The sequence below is a fragment of the Dipodomys merriami genome, unplaced genomic scaffold, assembly GCF_024711535.1.
Source record: "Dipodomys merriami isolate MVZ:Mamm:240054 unplaced genomic scaffold, mDipMer1.0.p SCAF_24, whole genome shotgun sequence".
Taxonomy (NCBI): Eukaryota; Metazoa; Chordata; class Mammalia; order Rodentia; family Heteromyidae; genus Dipodomys; species Dipodomys merriami.
In genome coordinates this window covers 20,708,266-20,731,052 of record NW_027203826.1, presented here as the reverse complement: position 1 = coordinate 20,731,052, position 22,787 = coordinate 20,708,266, and the positions used below count along the sequence as shown (strand labels likewise).

General features: G+C 36.2%; 1 protein-coding gene across 7 annotated transcripts in view; it reads left to right on the top strand.

Moving 5' to 3' along the window:
* The window catches only part of Ralgps2 (Ral GEF with PH domain and SH3 binding motif 2), a 139,190-nt gene that overhangs the window by 105,212 nt on the left and 11,191 nt on the right, over nt 1-22,787 (top strand). For 4 of the 7 annotated variants that reach the window (XM_070034380.1, XM_070034381.1, XM_070034382.1 and 1 more), the window contains 8 exons: nt 1,895-2,032; nt 3,676-3,766; nt 10,435-10,502; nt 12,659-12,818; nt 13,533-13,684; nt 16,264-16,318; nt 19,477-19,554; nt 20,968-21,073. In XM_070034380.1, coding sequence (XP_069890481.1) covers nt 1,895-2,032; nt 3,676-3,766; nt 10,435-10,502; nt 12,659-12,818; nt 13,533-13,684; nt 16,264-16,318; nt 19,477-19,554; nt 20,968-21,073 — 848 coding nt within the window. The remainder of the gene's footprint in view (nt 1-1,894; nt 2,033-3,675; nt 3,767-10,434; nt 10,503-12,658; nt 12,819-13,532; nt 13,685-16,263; nt 16,319-19,476; nt 19,555-20,967; nt 21,074-22,787) is intronic. The other 3 variants (XM_070034384.1, XM_070034385.1, XM_070034386.1) reach the window with 3 other exon arrangements.

Here is a 22,787-nt window from a genome sequence, read left to right as displayed (position 1 = left end):
CTTTAGAAGGGGATCAGAATTGAAAGAATTGCTTTGACTCTAAAATAGGATGATTTGATGGGAGTATTGACTCTGGGGCTGAATGGTAGAAAAGACTACATGATACGTTTGGAAAAAAGCAATAGCAATTACACCCCAAATCACAATATGTACTTGAAGAGAGAGAAAGGTTTATTTCTAAGATTAGAAGTGGGAAAGACTTTGGCTCTTGGTTCATTTGAAGATAGGGAGAAATAGATATTTAGGATCTATGGCTTAAGAATCTTGTACTTAGTAAAAAGAAATACTACTATAGGATAAGTTAAAGGATTGCCATGGTAACCTTTTATATTGTATTAAGTGCCACTTGTGTTTTTTTGTTTGTTTTTTTGGGTCCGGTTGTGGGGCCTGAACTCTGGGCCTGGGTGCTGTCCCTCAGCTCTTCATCTCAAGGCTAGCACTCTACCACTTGAGCCACAGTGCCACTACCGGCTTTTTTCTTTTTGCTTATGTGGTGCTGAGGAATTGAACCCAGGGCATCAGGCATGCAAGGCAAGCGCTCTACCACTGAGCCACCTTCCAAGCCCCAGTGCCACTTGTTTTAAAGATATAATACACAAGATTTTCTTCAAGTAGAGCAAAGTTGCTCTGCTTCTTCAAAGCAGAGCAACTGCCATAAATGAGCTTCTAGATTGAACATGTGAAATGTTATAAGAAAATTTAAATAGACAGTATAAGATCATAAAAGTGAATGTTACAGATAATATGTATGCTTATAATGTAATTTTATTTTAAACCTAGGCTACAAGTATATCTAGGAATACAGGATGATCTACTGCATCCTGACAGGTTACATGGCATTAGACACATGCTTAAAATATCTGTAGATTTTAGGTTCCTCATCTATAAAATGTTTCTTTGTCTGTCTGTCTCAGTATGAACTTGGTTTTGAGCTTGCTAGACAAGACTACTGCTTGAGCCATGCCTCCCTTTATACTAGACAATTTCTAAATTCCTGTCTTAGAATTTGTAAGAAAAGTAGAAAATAGTAGACACTAAACTGTCTATGTAAGATCCTAGATTTGAATGGATGTAGATGTGTCTAGAAAACACTCTAGGGAGAAAATGACAAACATAAACCATGGCTTTATGGATGTGTACTTTCAGTTCCACTTACAGAGAGCTCATGGGAGTAGAATAATAAGGGAAAAGTACAGAAGTATATACAGAAGTATATACTTTTTTCTCCAACTATAGTGCTTTCATACATTTTACAAGTGCATATAGTGAAAACTTAGATAATATTTTTAAATGAGTGACCTCATGTTCAAGACTAGCACAGCCAAATTATTTTAGGTCATCTGTATAGGTACCAAGAACATACAAAGATTGGAAAGGTTAACTTCAACTTGTAGTCATATTAATGATTTCAGAAATCCAATTGTATATCTTTAAATTGTATGCTATTGCTACCAGATGGAGACAATTTTCAAAGTAGTTAAGACTTAAATGTCATAATAATCCTCTATCCAAGGGTATATAACTAAATTACTTCCCCTTGCTAGGCTACTTAACTTATTCCATGTAGGTGATGGTTGAATAGATGTAAAAAGATGGAGAGATTAAAATGACTGTCTCTACCAAAATAACAAAGGTAGAACTAGTTCAGTGATTCAGCTTCTTTCCATTAAGTCCCATATGTGCTAAGGTTATTCTAATTGCAGCTAAAAATATAAGAATTTATTAGGCACGTTGTTTATAAATGTGAACCTAACTCTGGAAATCTAAGCCCTGATTGGTCATATTGATATGTTAATAACTGTATTCTTTTATGGCATGTTTTAAAATATATGTATAAATGAGTTTTCTCTCCCTGATTCGCTTACAAGTAAGAAAACATATAATTTTGTTTCAGGTATCTATTTATCAGATTTAACGTACATTGATTCAGCATACCCATCAACTGGCAGCATTCTAGAAAATGAGCAGAGATCAAATTTAATGAATAACATCCTAAGAATAATTTCTGATTTACAGCAATCCTGTGAATATGGTAAGTTTCTGGGAGATGATTCTAAGCTATTATGCTATGAATTTCATGATAAATCTCATTGGCCACTTTTCATACTGCAGAGAATATGACTTTCTTATTTCAGCATGTACTGGTTAGTTTTCCTTCTCTTTTTTCTGGTTGTTGTTTTTTTATGTTGAGCAGTTGACTTCTAACTCCTAGGTGCAAGTGATCTTTTTGCTTCATCTTCCTGAGTAATGCATGTATCACTGTGCCTTGCATAAAGTGCTTTTTAGGATGTTCTTAAGGACTGAAATGTTTTATATTTAAATTTTGATGTTGAAAAATACTGAATTCATATTATCTAAAATATTTCAAGCTAACTTTGCACATGTACATCTGTACTTGTAAGAAACTTATTTAAAGTGTGGAAGAGATGATAGACTCTTACTGAAAGTTAAAAATTCTTTAATTCTGCCTTGTTTTGTGTGTGCCAGACCTGTGGCTTGAATTCAGGGCCTGGGTAGTGTCCTTAAGTTTTTTTGTTCAAGGCCAGTGCTCTAACCACTTGAGTCACAGCTCCACTTCTACTTTTAGGTGGTTAATTGGAAATAAGTCTCCAGAAGTTTCTTTCTTTTTTTTTTTTTTTTTTTGTTCGTGGGGCCTGAACTCTGGGTTTGGATGCTGTCGCTCAGCTTTTCAGCTCAAAGCCTAGTGCTCTACCACTTGAGTCACAGTGCCACTTCCAGCTTTTTCTGCTTATGTGGTGCTGCGGAATCGAACTCAGGGCCTCATGTATTCAAGGCAAACACTCTATCATTGAGCCAACTTCCCAGCCCTCCAGGAGTTTCTTTTCCGGGCCAACTTCAAATCACAATAGTCAGAAGTAAGCCTCCTGAGTAGCTAGGATTATAGCTCCTGCCTTATTCCAATGCCAGTTTCCATGCTAACTTAAATCTTTTTTGAAATTCATAATGAGTAGTGACCCACAGAGCTGAAAAACAAGTTGTTTAAAAGAAAAATTAAGCCAGGTACTGGTGACCTATAATCCTAGCCACTCAGGAGGCTAAGATATGAAGATCATGGTTCAAAGCCAACCAGAGCAAGAAAGTCTGTGAAACTTTTTTTTGGCTGGTCTTGGAGCCTGAACTCTGGGCCTGGGCACGTCCCTCAGCTCTAGTGCTCTACCACTTGAGCCACAGCACCACTTCTGGCCTTTTCTGCTTAGGTGGTACTGAGGAATCAAACCTAGGGCCTCATGCATGCAAGGCAAACACTCTACCACTGAGCCAATTTTCCAGCCCATCTGTGAAACTCTTATTTCCAATTAACCACCAGAAAATCAGAAGTGGTGGTGTGGCTTAGATCGGGTAGAGTACTAGCCTTGAGCAGAAAGAGCTCAGGGAGAGTGCCCAAGCCCTAAGTTCAAGCCCCACAACTGACCAAAAAAGAAAAATTAAATGCCTTCACTTATTATACAGATTTTATGCTTAAGTATAATCATATTGAAGTCTCTGATTTTTTTTTTACATCATGGAAAATTGGGAAGTCGCTGATTTTTTTTACTATGAAATTTCTTAAATATGTGGAACTTCCTAATTGGAGTCCTTTAAGAAAAAGTCTGTCTTTTAAATTTCTGGTTAAGATACACTTTATTGGATAATTACTTATGACATTTTGCCTAGATATTCCAATGTTGCCTCATGTCCAAAAATACCTGAACTCGGTCCAATACATAGAAGAACTACAAAAGTTTGTGGAAGACGATAATTACAAGTAGGTTGGATCTTCAAAATTGGTTTGTACTTTGTCCTATCCTTCATTCTTCCATATCCATGTATTTAAACATCTAAGTCCTACATCTACACAAGTGCCTAATCCAGTGTTACATTAACCAAATCATATTTCCTTTTAGTCACTTGTTATAATTGAGTCAAACATACAAATATTCATCATTGCTCCTTTATTAAAGAGTATTATATCTTTATCAAACTGTAGACAGCTGTTCGATAATTCAGATTCCCCTATATATTTAGTCAATCTTTATGGAAATATATCTTTTAATGAACAAATTAATGAAACAGCTTATAAAATAGAAAAATTGCTCCTTTTAATGGTAATTTTTAGACACATCTCAGAGATTGTTTTCACGGATTGCAGCACTATTAAACTTCTTGTCTCTGAGTTACTGTTTATTTTTCCAATACAGCACTGTACTTACCTTCTCTTCTGTATTAAAGATTTTAAAAATCTAGACCAGGCACTGGTAGCTCACATCTGTAATCCTAACTAGTAACAGAGGTAGGGAGGATTGCAGTTCAAGGAAATACCCCACCCACATCAATAGCTGTTATCCCAGTTACAAAGAAGACAGAGAAGCTGCATGCCAGTGGCTCACACCTGTAACTCTAGCTACTCAGGAAGCTGAGATCTGAGGATTGTGGTTCAAAGCCAGCTGGGGCAGGAAAGTCTGTGAGACTCTTATCTCCAATAAACCACTAGAAAACCAGAAGTAGTACTGTGGCTCAAGTGGTAGAAAGCTAGCCTTGAGCTGAAGAGCTGAGGGACAGTGCCCAGGCCCAGAGATCAAGCCCCACAACCTGCAGAAAAAACAAAGACAAAGATGGAGATGCTTGTGGTTCCAGACCAGTCAAAACAAGTTCTGGAAGCATGGCTAAAGCAAAGAACATCTGCCTAGCAAAGCATAAAGCTCAGAGTTCAAACCCGTTAACTCCCCTAACTCCTACCCCCTGTGCAGATAGCTGATACCTATGTCTCTCTGTTTACTATGCCAGTTTTGCCCAGCACAGGGCTTGTTTTTGTAAAATTAACCTTTTTTTTTTCATCTTTCAGTTTTAGTGTTTTATATCATGACTACCAGTTTCCTTTCAGTAGGCAGGGGAAAAGAACTTACTTTTCATGAGGTTTTACAACTTTGATTTGTTAATAAAATTTGTTTTATCTTTGAGATTTTTTAACAGGGATATGTTCTGTTTTTCTAGTTAGTCTCAACTCTTGAGTTAAAGCCTGCAGAGTATCTGGGACTCTAGGCACTTTTCACCAGGCCCAGATTTTTCCTTAGCTTTATACTGTCAGTTGTTTTCAAGCTTTCAAATTGAATTTGTTGCCTTCTGGCATAAAGAACCAAAACGAAAGCTGTTGATCAATAGTGTGTTAGGGGAGAAGGGAGGAAGAGAAAGACATAGAGAGGGTTATTGTAAGTGTGTGCATGTCTGAAACACCATAGTAAAATCCACTAGTGAAATTAATGTACATTAAAAACATAAATTTGATGTCTTCCAAAAATATTTTTCCAGATAAAAGGCATATTTAAAATTTTCTGTCAAAGTGAAAAATTAATGTTTTTCAGAATAAAATATTTCCTTAACCTTTTTGATTGATTATTAACTTCCTTATTCATAGGTTTTTAGCAATCTTTTTTTTTTAATTCTGTGGAACAGAATCCTATTGAAACACTAGAAAATTACAAAAGAAAAGCTAGAAATTGACTTTTCTTCAGTATTAAGTATTTCAAGAGGTTCTAAATGTGTTTAAATTTTATTAATGTTTGTGACAGGTAATTCTTTTTTTTTTTTTTTTTTTCTTGCTTGAACTCAGGGCCTGGGCACTGTCCCTGAGCTTCTTTTCCTTCAAGGCTAGAACTCAATGACTTGAGCCTCAGTACCACTTCCAGCTTTTTCTGTGTATGTGGTACTGAGGAATCAAACCCAGGGCTTCATGTATGCTAGTCCAGCACTCTACCACTAAGCCACCTTCCCAGCCCAAAATTTTATTAATGTTTGTAAACAACTTTATTGCCATCTTTATCTCTATCCCATAATATTAACCCTTTATAGTCCATAGCAACTTTTATTTTATAAAACTTTTTTTGTATGTGCCAGTATTGGGACTTGAACTCAGAGTCTTGGCTCTTGCTTAGCCTTTTAGATTGTGGCTAGCACTCTGCCACGTTAGCCATACCTCTATTTCCCATTTTTTGCCAGTTACTTGGAGATAAGAGTCTCATGGATTTTTTGCTTAGGCTAGCTTAAAACCAAAATCCTCAGATCTCAGCCTCCTTCCTGAGTAGCAAGGATTGTATATGTGAGTAACTGGCACCCACTTATAAAACATTTTTACATAGTATATCACTTGGGGGCTGGGAAGGTGGCTCAGTGGTAGAGTGCTTGCCGTGCATGCACAAGCCCCTGGGTTCAATTCCTCAGTACCACATAAGCAGAAAAGGCTGGAAGTGGCACTGGGGCTCAAGGGGTAAATCGCTATCCTAGAGACGAAAGCTGAGGGACAGCGCCCAGGCCCAGAGTTCAGGTCCCACAACCAACAACAAAAAACCATAGTATATCCCTTGGGTTGAATTGTACTAGGATTTGAAAAGGCCTTGCACTTGCTAGGCAGGTTCCCTACTGCTCAAGCCATACCTATAGCCATACTTTTTTGTTTTTAGTTATTGTTCAAATAAGAGTCCCATATTTATGACCAGGCTGACCTGGACTGCAATCCTCCTTATTTAAACTTTGCACGGAACTAAACTTACAGTTACATGCCACCACTTTTAGTTGCAGAACTTGAGACGGGGTCAATCCTCCTGATCTCAGCTTCCTCAGTAACTAGGATTAGCATGAACTACTCTGCCAATCCCCCAACCCTTTTTTATATGTCTGCCAGTACTAGGGCTCTTGTGCTCTTAGGTAGCTAGTTTTCTGACGGCAGACATACTACTACTTAGTCTTGCCTCCAGCACTACTTTTTGCTGGTTAATGGGACTTTTCAGCTCAGGTTGGCTTCAAACTATGACCCTCCATGTCTCCATCTCCTGAGTAGCTAAGGTTACAGTGATGTGCCACCAGACCCCAGCTAGTGAAATATATAAGACCCTTCAGTGATGAGCTTTTTAAGGCCAGAGTTCTTTCACAAATGTCTTGCCCTCTGTTGTAAGCTTTTCAAGTTTGATGAACTGTCATATTTACCACTTCATATTTTTCCATCTTTCTAGTTACTCGTTCAGAACTCTTACCTAATATTTATATTTTGTCCAGTAAGACAGACAGACATCTTAATACTTGACATGTTTACCTATTTAAAAATTATTCTTCCTACTCAGGAATCTAACTGGATTTCTTTTTTTTTTCTAACTGGATTTCTTTAAGTTAAAAGTTTATTAAATTGAAGGGTGATGTCTTAAAAAAATTTCACAATTATATTTGATGATAAATTTTTACTGAATACAGTAAAAGTATTTGTTAAGAAAATTCTTACATTTTACTGACTTGTCCATTGAAGCCATTAAGTAGTTCTTATCACAAATGGACAGTATAAGGTAATTTTATAGGAAGGCTAATATTATGCTGATTTTGTTTGCATAAGTGGCTAGAACCAGAACAACTTTTTCACTGTATTCACTTCATAATGATAAAGTTTTTTGATATAGGTCAGTTAGTATTCTAGTTACTGGGATTATCATAATAAAATGATTGTTCATCCCTTCAAGAGGCTCAGTCTAATGCAAGGAACATATACAAATCAAATGGTTTCAGAACTATCTAATATAGAACAGTAGTAGAGATGTGCCCAGGGTACTTAAGGAACCTAGATAGGGGGATATGTAGTCCAACTTATAAGTGAAAATCAAACACAAGAGATGCATGAACAACTCAGGAGTCAGTGTCACCTGAGGCAGCATCTGAATAGGTAAGTATGACTTAGCGTCATGCAGAAGGTAGTTAGGCTTTCCAGGGATGCAGTGGAACCAGAAACAGTGTGTTTGCCTGAGACAGTATGTCATGTGGTAGTGTTGGAGCATCATAAAAAACTAGAAACATTGATTCTCTTAAAATGCAATTGTGTGGACTAGGCACTGGTGCCTCATGCCTGTAATCCTAGCTACTCAGGAGGCTAAGACCTGAGGATCACAGTTCAAAGCCAGCTTGGGCAGGAAAGTCCATGAGACTCTTACTTCCAATTAACCACATGAAAAAAACAGAAGTGGTGCTGTGGTTCCAAGTTGTGGAGCAGGGCTGGGAAAGTGGCTCAGTGGTAGAGTGCTTGCCTTGCATGCCTGAGGCCCTGGGTTTGATTCCTCAGCACCACATAAGCAAAATAAAGAAAAAAGCCGGAAGTGGCTCTGTGGCTCAAATGGTAGAGCGCTAGCCTTGAGCTGAATAGCTGAGGGACAGCGCTCAGGCCCAGAATTCAGGTCCCACTACTGGACCCAAAACAAAAACAAAAAACAACAAAAAAAAGTTGTAGAGCACTAGCTTTGAGCAAAAGAGCTCAGGGACAGTGCCCAGGCCCTGAGTTCAAGCCCCATGACTGACCCCCCAAAAAAGCAATTGTGTGCTGTAAGCCCAACTAAATAGTGTGGGAAGTTAAAGAAAATAGTTAAGAAGTTGGTGTCTTAGATCAGTGTTAGAGTACTTGGCTAGTGCAAGGCCCTGGGTTCAATACTCAGCAACACCACCAAAAATTAAATATGGTTCTGTGTATGTGTGTGTGCGTGGGCACCAATCCTGGGGCTTGAACTCAGGGCCGAGGTCTTCTCCCTGAACTTTTTTTTGCTCAGCTAGTACTCTTCCATTTGTGCCATGGTTCCAATTTTGTCTTTTTGGTAGTTAATTGGAGATACGAGTCTTATGGACAATCTTTCCTGGGCTGGCCTTGTACCTCAATCCTTAGGTGCCCCACTACACCTTTCTTTCTAAAAGTTGAGTTAATTAATTAGTTGAATGGTTAGTTCTGAATAACATGTTTTTGAAATTTGCAGTGTTGCAGTTAAATCCATACTCATCCAGTAACTAAATGTATATTAAATAATATACGTGATTGTTCCTGAATTTTTTGTTTTTATTTTTTAAATAGTTACACAAAGGGGTTTCAGTTCCACAAGTCTGATTATGAGTTTAATTTATCTTGATCAGTGTCATCCCTTTCATCATGCTCTCCTCCATTCCAACTCATTGTCCCTGAATGTGAATGTCTACTATTAAGTGTATTATAGGAACTTAGATCATCTTTTAGTTGATCACCACATCTCTTTAAATATATTGAATTATTTGATACCTTTGGTGTTGTTAAAGAGACTTTTGTGACCCGTTTTATGTTGAAGATTCCTCATTAGCATATATTACAAAATGGAGGTTTTCTTGTCCTCCTTCTATATATACCCCATCAACCTTACTCCCTCATTTTCCTTTGTTCCCCTTTTGCCTCTTCCTAAGACAACTTCAATAGATTTCCTTTTTTTGGGAGGGCTCCAGTCGTGGGGCCTGAACTCTGGGCCTGGGCGCTGTCCCTCAGCTATTCAGCTCAAGGCTAGCGCTCTACCACTTGAGCCACAGCGCCACTTCTGGCTTTTTCCTTTTTGCTTGTGGTGCTGAGGAATCAAACCCAGGGCCTCATGCATGCAAGGCAAGCACTCTACCACTGAGCCACCTTCCCAGCCCTCAATAGATTTCTTTATTCTAGTTTCATACATGCATATAAAGTACTTCAATGTTATTTTATTTTTATTTTTTCACCAGTCCTGGGGCTTGAACTCAGGGCCTAGGCACTATCCCTGAGGGTTTTTTTTTTTTTTTTTTGGAGGGGGGATGTTTGTTTGTGCTCAAGACTAACACATTATTACTTGAGCCACAGAGACACTTCAGTACTTCAGTTGTATATTTTCCCTCTTTATTGACCTTTTCCCCCTTCCCATTATTACCTGTGACTTGTGTTAAACATTTTAATGTCTTCCTCCCTTCTTCAGTATTTCCTAGAATGACCATAAGATTAGCTTTCAATGAAAAAAGCAGAAGGTTTAACACCTTCAAGGGAGTAGAGTGTCTCTAGGGCTTGAATTTAGAGCCTGTCCCTGTCCCTGAGAGAGAGAGAGTGTTGTTGTTGTTGTTGTTGATGATGCTCAAGGCTAGCACATTATCACTTGAGCTATAGTACCAATTCTCGTTTTTGGTGGTTATTGGAGATTCAGAGTGTCATGGACTTTCCTGCCTAATCCTCAGTGCTCAACCTCCTAAGTTAAGATTACAGGCATGAGCCACTGGTGCCCAGCAAGATATAACCATCTTTAAGATTACTCTGAACTGAGCGCTATCTACTTAGGAAGCTGAGATCAAAAGGATCATGGTTTGAGGCCAGCCTGGACAAAAGTCTGAAAGACTATTTCCAGAATGACCAGTAAAAAGTCAGGCTGGAGATGTGGCTAAAGAAGAACACTATTCAAGCAAGTGAACAAATTGAAAAAGACCTTGGAGTTAAAATCCAAACACCTCAAACAACAAGCTCATGAATTATTCATGAAGAAAAATATACAGCTCAATTGTTTTATTAAAATGCTTTTAGTTTTTTGTGTGAAAATAACATGATTTTCATATTATTTTATCAAATGATAATCACCTTATGTGTGTGTTTTCTTTTTTAAAATTCAGGCTGTCATTAAAGATAGAACCAGGAACAAGCACACCACGTTCTGCTGCTTCCAGGGAAGATTTAGTAGGTTAGTGCATAGTTTCTTTCTCATTACCAATTAATAATCCAAATAATTTCAAAGCAGGTAACTTCAAAGTACAGCTTATGTTCAGAATTTTACTCAGTCCTGAGTATTTTGGTTTTTAATTAAAAAGTAACTTGCAGGTTATTAATGATTATTAATAAATATTATTTAATCAAGGAGAGCATGCAACATGTTAATAAGAATTTATAAATATTCTATTCATTTAAGAATTATTAGTGTTCTACTCAGTGAAGGTTGATTACACTAGAAATGTATGTTGTCTATGTGGGATATTCTGTTTTTTTTATATTACTGAGACTATTTTAGCAATTAATTTTAAGTTTATTTCAGTATTGGGACAAGGACTAAAAATATAAAAATCAAATCATAGTCCATGCTGTTGCTTTCTAATGGTGATGTTACTTGGGAGGAGATACTTATACTACAATTTAAAAAAATATTGAGAAGTACCTATTTAAAATTGCTAATACAGACTGTCAAAATAACCTTTCTATTGTATATTCTAAAAAACATTTGAAGGCTTAGCTGATATATGAGGAATCAAGGAAACATTTTGACAGTTTGGATGAGGAAAAGCCTTCCAAGTAGATGAAAATACTTTAAGGTCATTTCTTATTTGGCGCTTTCCTTTTCCTTTAATGGAGTTTGAACACAAAGCATCACACTTGCTAGACTGACACTTTTATCACTTAAGCCATGTCTCCAGCTTTGAATTTTGATGGTTATTTTGGAAATGGAGTCTAGCAAACAGCAGCCAATTGGCCTGGACTGCCCTCAAATTTTGATCCTCCAAGTCACAGCTTCCTAAGTAGCTAGAATTGCAGGCATGTGCCACTGGCTCCCAGTCAAATTTAAATCTCTTAAATGTGCTTTTTATTTTGATTTTGTGATACAGAGCAAGCTGTCCTCAAGCTCAAAGTCCTACTCTATTCCCTTCCCCAGTGCTGGTATTACAGGTTTTAGCCACAGTGCCCAGCTTTTTTTTTTTTTTTTTTTTTCATCCTTAGAGTGATAGATTGCAAAGCTATGTACTTTAGAGTTTTTTTATTTCCATAAGCTTGAACAATATCAGTACAGATAATAATTTTTAATATATCCTACATATTTTTTACATAAAAAGAAGCTGAAACCATGAGTAAAGAAGCATGTATAAGTTCAGTGCCAGGGGCTGGGGGTTTAGCTTAGCGGAAGAGCGCCTGCAAGTGGCTCATGCCTGTAATCCAACTACTCAGGAGGCTGAGGTCTAAGAAGTGCCATTCAAAGCCAGCTCAGGCAGGAAAGTCTGAGACTGTTATCTCCAATAAACTACTCAAAATAAGCCACAAGTGGAGATGTAAATCAAGTGGTAGCACATTAATGAGCCTTGAGCAAAGGAATCTCAGGAAAGCACCCAGACCCTGAGTGACAGCCCCAGGACCAACACAAGGAAAGAAAGAGAGAGAGAGGGAGGAAGGAAGGAAAGAAAGAAAGGAAGGAAGGAAGGAAGGAAAGAAAGAAAGAAAGAAAAGAAAAGAAAGAAACTGTGTAAAATCAAAAGCACTGAGAGCCAGGCCCCAGTGGCTCATGCCTGTAATCCTAGCTACTCAGGAGGCTGAAATCTGAGGATCACAGTTCAAAGCCAGCCCGGGCAGGAAAGTCCATGAGACTCGTCTCCAATAAACCGCTAGAAAACTGGAAGTGGCCCTGTAGCTCAAGTGGTACAGTGCTTGCCTTGAGCTGAAGAGCTGAGGGACAGTTCCCAGGTCCAGAGTTCAAGCACCATGACCTACCAAAAAAAAAAAAGCACTGAACCTAGGACTCAGAATTCTTGGATAGCCCAGATTTTGTCTGTGAGGTAAGATCCTGAGATGTCTTCTAATTCTTCTGTCTTCCTATATAAATAGAAAAGATATTTATACATGTAAGTTAGATAGAAATTAATGTATTTTTGTATGGCTTGAGATTCTTTGTTGTACAACTTTGAAAATAACTCATGAAGTTAAATCAGTTAAGCAGAAGCAAACATTATTATTACCTTAAAATTTAAACCACACTTAATATTTTATTATTGTCACAGTATTAAAAATAAAATAAACCTTTAAGACAATGTAAAATTTTCCTTCCCCCCTCCATCCCTCCCTCTCTGTTTTAATGTTCAGGTCCTGAAGTAGGAGCATCACCACAGAGTGGTAGGAAGAGTGTGGCTGCAGAAGGAGCCCTGCTCCCTCAGACACCCCCGTCCCCTCGGAGCCTGATTCCACATGGACACAGGAAGTGCCATAGCCTGGGCTATAAGTCAGCATCTGAATTTTGTTTGTGGTTGGAATTATTTATTAATTAGTAAATAAATTCTATATGTTTATTAAATAGAAAATAGTGATTTTGCTAACAACACTAGTAAAACATCTTGTTTGCCCACAAGCATTTTATTTCTTCATTTGCTTAAATTTGTAAATAAGCTGTTCGCAACAGTGCCTTTGTTTCCTTTATAGTCATAAACAGTTGTCTTAAGTAAAATAATAAAATCCAGGGGCGGGGTGGGGGGAAAAATCCAAAGAGTTATTCTCACTAAATATAAAGAAAGGAAAACTGATTTGTTGTTGTTATTTAACTTCATTAATTGTATAAAAATGTATTCTCAAAAAGGGATCCATGCTTACCTGTGTATGGTTTTTGTGAGATTTTAACAATTCTATACAAATGAATGTTAAAACAATGTTGTTCATGGACCTGAGATTCCAGATGAAATTAAAGTATATGATAGTTATATAAGTAGATGTGATGAGGTTTCATATACAATTTTCTTTACACTGTTAGTTTGAGTCTTTCTTGGAGGCAACTACATGTTTGTTCTTATAAAAGTTGAGAGTTTAAGATAGAAGATAAATCTTTTTAATCTTCAAGTAGTTGTACAGCAGGGTTTCAGTTCAACCAGAAATGTTTATATCCTGAATTTTTCATATAAAAGTACTTTTTATATCCTAAATTAGTAATATAGTAAAAGCTATGAAAAATTTTTCTTTTTATTTCCAGTTTTATTCATAAAATGAACACAGCAGAGTTTAAGAGTGCAACATTCCCAAATGCAGGCCCAAGACATCTGTTAGATGATAGCGTCATGGAACCCCATGCTCCATCCCGAGGCCAAGCTGAAAGCTCTACTCTTTCCAGTGGAATATCAATAGGTGAGAAACATTTCTCAGAGTGCTCCTATTTGCAGAAGGTGAAAAGTTAAACAAAACTCAGTTGAGAAGGAAGTCATAGCCAGGTTTCAGTGGCTTGTGTCTATCATTCTAACTATTCAGGAGGCTGAGATCTAAGGATCTTGGTTGGAAGTCAGCCTAGGCAGAAAAGTCCATGAGACTCCTATCTGCAGTTAACCAAAAAAAAAAAAAGCCAGAAGTGAAGCTGTGGCTTAAGGGGTAGAGCACTAGCCTTGAGCAAAAAAGAGCTCAGAGACAGTGCCCAGGCCCTGAGTACATGCCCCAGGACCAAGAAAAAATGGGGGGTTGGGGACAGGAAGGAGGATGAACTGTTGAAGGAAACAGTAAGACTGATAAGGAAGAAGAAGGGAAAGGTATCACAGATACCGAGTGTCTCAAAGAAGAGGGAAATGCTAAATTATCAGTATCAGGCACAAAAATGAGAATGAAAACACTGCATTAGCATTCCTTCACTATAACAAATACTGGAGATAAATCAGCTTATAAAGTGAAAGGGTTTATTGTTTTAGAGGATTTAGTCCATGATCAGTTGGCCTTCTTGCATCACATCCAAACAGAAGCATGTAACATAGCAAGATTGCTCACCACATGGTCAGAAACTAAAAGAAGAGATTAGAGTCCCATCATGACCCCCTGTAACAAAGACTAATTTCAGGCTGGAGACCAGGCTTTTAGTACATGTTTTAGTACATGTTATCTTTGGGTAACATTCCATTCAAACTAACAAATTGGCACACATCTCAAATCCCTGCACTCTGGAGAGTAAGGCAGGAAGATTTCAAATTGGAGGCCAGAATGAGCTATACAAAGGTGTCTTAAAAAAAAACAGAACTTGCTGGGCGCTGGTAGCTCATGCCTATAATCCTAGTTACTGAGGATCAAGGTTCAAATTAATATTCTCAGCATGTGTTAAATAGCCTGTGTGCAAATACAATCTCAGTTCTAAAAGTAATAATACACAGAATTGTTTTGCAAATTGTTTTTCCTAGTTTGTTGTATTATGGAATTTAGCATGCTACTTAGAACAAAAATTAATTTTTTAAATTACAGCATTGGGTTACAGCTTTTATTTCTTTGCTGTACCATCCCTGTATGATACAAAAACTTATGCCATGCCAAATGCATTGGAGAAGTTTCCTATTATTATTGTTAGCAAATATTATTTGTACAATATACTTGTTCATTATGACCTTTCCATATCCTACGGTGTATCCCGATCAAACTCACTTCCTAACACTCTCTTACTCCATTCTCCTTTAAAACCATTTTAATAAATTTCATTTTTCTATTTTCATACAAGCATTTACTCTCTTCTCCCACTAATACTCAAACCTCCTCAACCCATCAGAGCCTTTTTTACTACTTCCTGTCATTTTTTTAGTATGTACTAACAGTAACAAAGAGGTTTATACCATGGTATTTCAGATGTGTATATATTATATTATGATCAGAATAATCCTCCCTACTGCTTTCTCTTTCTCCACCCCACAAAGGCCCCCTACTGCTAACAGCTTCCATTGAGATTCATAAAAGAGTATTAATCAGTCACTTATAATTGACACTTTATAGTATTAGAGTTTGAGTCTCTTAAGGAACCATGGTTGTAAAAGTTTGGTGGAGAATTCAACTTGACATTAGTTTTAATTTTATTGAGGGCCAAAATTATCTTTAACTTACACTAATCTTCAAATTCATCCTCCTCAGGTTTTTTTCCCCACCTAACTAAGTTTCTGTTTGAAGACCATTTTAACTGATGACACAGCAATAGAGGAAATTGTCTTTTGTCTATAGAAAAATTTGAAAATATTAGAGATCCTATCTTTTTCAGTCTCATTTCTAAGACAACTTAATTTCATTAAGCTTTTTATCCTTAGGGTAAGTACAAACTTGAAATAAGTATGCCTTGAACTTCTTGGGATTCTATCATTATTTTATTCCTGAGTTGGGACAAACTGAAAAAGAAAAATTGTGTAATATATACATTCTCTGGTAGAAATACTGTTCTTTGGTTTTGGTTTTGTTTTTTTGTTTTTTTTTTTGTTTTTTGTGCTAGTCCTGGGGTTGAACTCAGGGCCTGAGTACTGTCCCTGGTCTTTTATGCTAAAGGTTAGAGCTCTACCACTTGAGCCACAGCTCCATTTCTGGGTTTTTTTGGTGTTTAATTAGAGATAAGAGTCTCAGGAATTTTCCTGCCTGGACTAGCTTCAAACTTGATCCTTAGGTCTGAGCCTCCTAAGTAGCTAGGATTACAAGAGTGAGCCTCTGGTGTCCAGTAGAAATATTGTCTTTTAATGTAATAAACGTAAGCTATAATTAGGCATGAAAAAATGTTACTTTGTTACCTTAGTCTTGTCAACTATACTCTAATGTATTGCAAATAAACTTAACAGCAGTAATACTAGAATAATAATATATAAATGATAGACTAAAATGAAGATTATCATTTTATAGCACCAGTGAAAATGTATTTTTAAATTATAAAATCCAAACTGAAAAAAACAATTCTGATGTTGAAAAACTAGAATAACTTTTGATTTTAGGTAGCAGTGATGGTTCTGAACTAAGTGAAGAGACCTCATGGCCTGCTTTTGAAAGGTAAGAGAAATTGTTAAACTGCTTGGAATTTATTTTGTATGTCCCAAAGGATATGATAAAATGAATTTGAAGAAGCATTTATTACGTGTCTCTGACTAAAGGTTCTTGCCAACAGAAGAAGTTAGTTATTGATACTTAAGTCTAGGATTGTAAGTAATGAGAATGGCTCTTGGTAGTCTGTTAATTTGGTGTCTTTACATGTGCACTTGAATTTTAAGTACATTTTATTTGTAAGTTAATTTTTTCAATAATTTAAATGCTAACAGTTTCAATAATAAGATAGTTAACTTCTGTTATAAAATTATTACTTTAGGTCTTGATAACTCAAGAAATTTTAAAACACTTAGGGGAATGATCAACTTTGCTGCTTTGTCAAAGGCAAAATGAGTTGGCAAATTTTAAAGTATATGATATTTGAATTAAGTAGTCATTAATTGAAATTGTACCGAGTATATATTATAGTAGCTTATAAAGAAATAATATAATTTGTACTTTTTTTTTTTTGGTCATGGGGGCTTGAACTCTGGGCCTGAATGCTGTCCCTCAGCTCTTCAGCACAAGAGCTCTACCACATGAGCTACAACACCACTGCTGGTTTTCTGGAGATAAGAGTTTGACGGCCTTTCTTGCCCGGGCTAGCTTTGAACCGTGATCCTCAGATCTCCAGCCTCCTGAGTAGCTAGGATTACGGGTGTGAACCACCAGTGCCCAGCATAATTTGTAGTCTGTTCTCCTGTTTTTTTGTTTTTGTTTTTGTTTTGGGGGGGGGGGTCCGGTTGTGGGGCCTGAACTCTGGGCCTGGGCGCTGTCCCTCAGCTATTCAGCTCAAGGCTAGCGCTCTACCATTTGAACCACAGCGCCACTTCCAGCTTTTTTCTTTTTGCTTATGTGGTGCTGAGGAATCAAACCCAGGGCCTCATGCATACAAGGCAAGCACTCTACCACTGAGCCACCTTCCCAGCCCCTGTTCTCCTGTTATTTTGAGCTATAAAACTCATCAGTGTGAAGAAACTTTAGTATATTGATCTTCAAATACAAATGCTCCTTGAGAGTGTATCAAAAAATTCCAAAAAATTATATATGTGTAACTCTGACTACTTTCAGTATTACCATTCTTAGACTCCTAAGAGATTTGGCCTTTTTTTTTTTTTTTTTTTCATTTTTGGTGCCATTATGGGGGCTTTGAACTCAGGTCTTGAGCTCTCAGTCAGCTTTTTTGCTCACAGCTGACACTCCCATATGAACCATACCGCCAGTTCCAAACATTTGACTCTTAACCAAAACATTGCTCCATTTTGGGTATAAGCTAAGCAACTAAGGGTTGTGGATATAATATAGCTCAGTGATAAGTGCACTTGGCCTAGCACATGCAAGGCTCTGGATTTGATCCTTAGTACTACAAGAGAGTGGGGTGGGCCTAAGCAAGAGGTGATACTGAGTAATTGAAGCAAGCGGTATGCTACTGAGCAATGCCTTCAGCCCTTAACATTATTATTTAGATTAAATGTTAATGTCATATGTTTAGTTATATAACTCCCATCAATCACTTTTTGAGAGAAAACCATTTCAAATTGAATTATCTTAATTTGTTGAGTTCAAGCTTTTAATTGGAAAAAATATATTAATGTTGCTAATGAAAATACATAAAGATCTGTCAGCATTTTGTGATTAAGGTTTTATTCATGAGGTCTTTATTACTTCAGTGTACTTTTTAAAATCCTTTCTACTCTAATTATAAATGTTTCCAAGTTCTTTTTATTAGGGGATTCTTAAAAATTTGTTTTAAATTTTGTTTCTCTTCTAACCTTCACTTTTGTTCTCTTACTTGGGTTTTCTTGAAATGAGGAAAACACAAAAGTTACCCTAGATGTGTTCTGAATTTGTACAAATTATCTTTCCCCTTAAGAAAAAGCAGAATACCATCATCAGATCTTGATTTTAGAGTGTATAAATTTTTAGATTGACAGTATTAACAAAGTTGTTGGTTAGATTGCTTGAGTTGTAAATAACCCAGAATAGTATTGCGCTCATCTGTTCTCATCCTAGCAAGTTACCTACAGAGACAGTCATTAATGATGTTGCCTTCACGCCTCAAAACAATACTTTTCTTGTATGACAAATGTTTTACTTTGCAGACATTTGCAGCCAAAAAAAAAAAAAAAAGTGTTCTTGTGCCAAGTTTTAACCAGTGGCTTTTGGAATATTTTGAGAACCTTTGTGTGAATGCTTATTTCTTGTGAAATAAGAAGTAAATTACAACTAAGATCTAAAATACTATCTGTGGACAGTGAACTTGAAGATAACACTGATATTTTGAGTGGCCAGGGTGGGAATGCAGAGGGAGGGATCAAATACTGGGCTACTTCCCGGACCCCCAAAAATAGCACTCTGAATTTTGATCCCACCATATTTCTCCTCTTATTTCCTAAGGAAACAGATACATCATTGCTTAAGTTGCTAAAATAATTCTTTTTTTTTTTAGATATCATTTGTCACCAATGCCACTTTTGGCTTTTCCCAGGCAAAGAAGTATCAGTGTTTCTATGTGTATGCACACATAGGCGGGTTGGCATGAATTTATTTCCTTTTTAAAGCATAGCATTTCAGTTTGGACAAAATTCCACTCATAACCATCCCGTTTGCTTATTGGCTTTCTCAATTCATGCTGAAATAAAATGACTAAGTTTGTTATTTAATTTTCTTCCTTTATTAGTCTTTGATTTACTATCAAAGATAGAGGTTTTCCTCCTTTGTTTTAACTTTAGAAGCCATGTTGCTTTTAGGTGTCTTCATAGGGACATATAATAAATACTTTCATATTTAAATTGGAATCCAAGAAGTAAAGTTAGAAACAAAAGGCTTTTGAATTATCTTTCACATTTATATAATTAGCCATAAATTGCTCTTTAATTCTTTTAGCAGATTTATGAAAGATAATGTATGTGAAACTGTATAGTAGGTACTAAATACTATATTTGTAGTCAATAATTTTGAAAAACTTGCTGCATGCTTTGAAAAAGAAAGAGGAACTATTATATACTGTCCTTTTGATTTAGAAAGCTATATTGGACAAAAAAAACAAGTGTACTCTTCTAGGTATTGATGATTTTGTGAATAAAGTATATGTAATACATACAATTTATAATGGAATCCAACAGGAACAGATTATACCATTCTCTCGGCCCGGTGACAAGAGTGGCACGAAATGGCTATCGAAGCCACATGAAGGCCAGCAGGTACAATTCCCCTGCAAATCAGGGGGGTCTCAGAACTCCTTTTGGTGTTGGTGATTCGCTTATATGGGTGTGGTCTGACATTATCTCTATTCTTTCTCAACTAATTGATTTTAATACAAATTACCCCCAAATCTTTCCTTCCAAGATTTAATACAGAGATAGGTTTGAGCTATTCTTTTTGATCCACAGAGCTAATTGCTAAAACTTACATCTTTTTATTACATTTTCCAAATGCTTCTCTAAGATGGTGGCATTTTAACTGCATAGGTCTTTCAGCTGTTGCTAGTCCTTGAATGATCACTTTATTGTTAAGCTACAGTATGTTTATTTTCAGTTTTTTTTAAAGAATTTTTTCAGATAAACCATAGAATTTAGACAAATGTATTTCATCAAATAGTTTTTATGTATTTCGACTCATACTCAGTTCTTCATCTAGTTAAACTATCTCCTTTTCCTTTCATATTACCTGTAGAAGAAACTAAAGATGGATTTATTGTGGATGTAGAAATGGGTAACCAGTTCAGAATACAGCAAAATAGTAGAAAGTACACTCATTCGGTGTCTGATCTTCTTTTGCATACCTCCCTGGTTATGGAAAGCTATAGCATGAAATTTCTTAGGTTAAGTCGCTTTGAAGACACCTAAATAGTCATAAAGGAATAAACTGGAAAACTTCTGTTTTTCTTTGCTTCTGTAGGAATTCTACATCTCATCAAATCACCAGTGATTGTCATTTTTATAATGTATTTGTTTTAATTGATTCATATATAAATCATTTTTGGGGAATGATTGGGAAACATTGTACAGTGGTTATTGTGTGATCTTTTTTTAAGATATATGAAAAGGGGAATTTTGATCTGGGGAATTTTTCCTTTCTTGGAGGGCTGTTAAGTCATAATTGAGCATTTACACATTAGCAGCATTTAAATGTTATTAAAACTCATTGCAAAAAGCCAGTTTTGAAAAATGTTACTACTCTTTGCTTTTTTTAAAAAAACTTGTTTTACAATTAAAATAAGCATAAATTTTCTTTTTTTTTTCTTTCTGGTCTTTTGCTATTTTCAGTTTTATGTACTTAATAATTCTAACATAAAATTATCTCTCCTACCAGGACTTAAAGTTTCTAATGGGGAAAAATAAAGTTACAGTAATGATGCAGCATGGCATGTTAAGAAGACAAAGCCAAATTTAGTCATTATATTTGTTCAAATAATTAATAGTTTTTTAACCATCTTCTGATTTTAATAGCTTCCTAACTTTGACTGCTTACAAATTTCAAATCAGTAAACATTTTAAATTATCAGTGTCTTCTTGGCTCTGGACAAAGTAAAGTTTTTAAATTAAGAATAATATTTAAGTATAAAGACTGTAGACAAAAGCTCTAACTTGTGTTTTTCTTTATTTCATTTGTAGTTCTGCAGAGTCAGAAGATTTGGCAGTACATTTATATCCAGGAGCTGTTACTATTCAGGGTGTTCTCAGGAGGAAAACTTTGTTAAAAGAAGGCAAAAAACCTACAGTAAGATTCCATTACATTTATTTTAATACACATCTAAGAATGTGAATGCCTAAGACACTAAAAAATAAGTGGAAAGAAAAGACAAAAGTAATGTACTTTGATATAATTTAAAATTATAAAAAAATGTGCATTTTCCTCATGGGATTTAGTAACAAAGTATTCTATCAGCCATCTAGATTTCAGCTAAATCCCTTGTAAAGTATGTTTACATAAAGACAATCCTATACTTCTCTATACTCATTAAGGTAAATTGTACACAAAACTATTTAAGAGAACCCTAAAGTACTTCATTAAGAAAAATTACAATGGTTGGGCACAGTGGTACATGCCTGTAATTCCAGCTAATTCAAAGGGCATGGTTTGAGGCCAACCATGTCAAAATGTTAGTGACACCTCATCTCTACAAATGAGCTGGTGATGGTGGTTCACACCTGTAATTCTAACTATATGGAAGTCATAAGTAGGTGGATAATGGTCAGAAGTCAGCCCCTGGAGAGAAACATGAGACTAACCAAAAAAAAAAAAAAAAAAAAAACTACAGCAAATATGAGCTGGTAATGTGGCTCAAGTGGTAAAGAGCCTTCTTAACAATCATGAGGCCCCAAGTTCAAAATCTCAGTACTGCCAAGGAATGGAAGGAGGAAGAGAGGGAAGATGGGTTATATAGAAATAGAATATTCATACATGTGTTTGAGAACAATTGCTTAGTAAAACAAAGCTTTTTGTGTGTAACAGTTTGTATTTCCCAGTACCAGTATAGTAGTTTACTAAAACATAAATTTTCTCAAATAACTTTATGGTTTATCTAATTAAATATAAATCCATCCACACTTAAACCTCTTGAAAATAGGAAGGTTTCTTAAAATACAAAGGTGATTTCTATTTAAGTAATCTTACTTTGCTCTTACATTACAGTAAAGCAAAGGCACAAACAATTAAGAATCTGTACTAGACCATGCAGTGAATGCAGAATAGTATGTCCCTTGAGGGGTCACTGTGCCCACTGTGTGCAGTGAACAGTAGCACAGGGTGACTGTCTCATGGATATACATTCCACTGAGGAGACCCAGAGAGGAATCCTTTAAGATGATGAGATAGCAAGGCATTTGCATTGCCATCTGTGAAAGGTGTTAGCTTTGTGCAGCTCTAAAGACCAAGAGCCCTAAAGGTCCTGTGTTGTTGAAGCATGGAAAATGGAGAAAGTAGAGAAAATAAAGTCAGAGTAGACTTGGTTGTTGATATTTTACATGATGTATAAGAGAAATAATGGAAATGAAAATAACTTACGGGTTTGAGGGTTAAGCTTAAGTAGATGTTGGGAACATTATTTTGTTTATAGTTCCAAGTTCAGTTTAACTAGTGAAATAAAGGGATGGTGTTAGACATGGTGTTTTGGGAGTCATTAGCATACAGATAATAATCCCAAACTTCAAATACTCTCTTTGAAGAAAGTACTAACTGGGGAAAGAGAATGAGTTCTGTGAAGCATCAAGTCAGCTGTATGAAAAAATGTAAAGTAAAACTTAAGGAGCTTGTTATCCCACAGCTTAAGTTAAAGTACTCGAAGAAAGTTAAGAAGCAGTGATATTAGCTGAAAGTAATAAAGATACTTGAGATTAAAGATTTCAAAAGTGCTACAACGCTAAGGTTAAGAAAGTGGGTCATTGTCACTAAGAAGGTAAACTGAGAAGCCAGTGACATTTTAATATGTGTT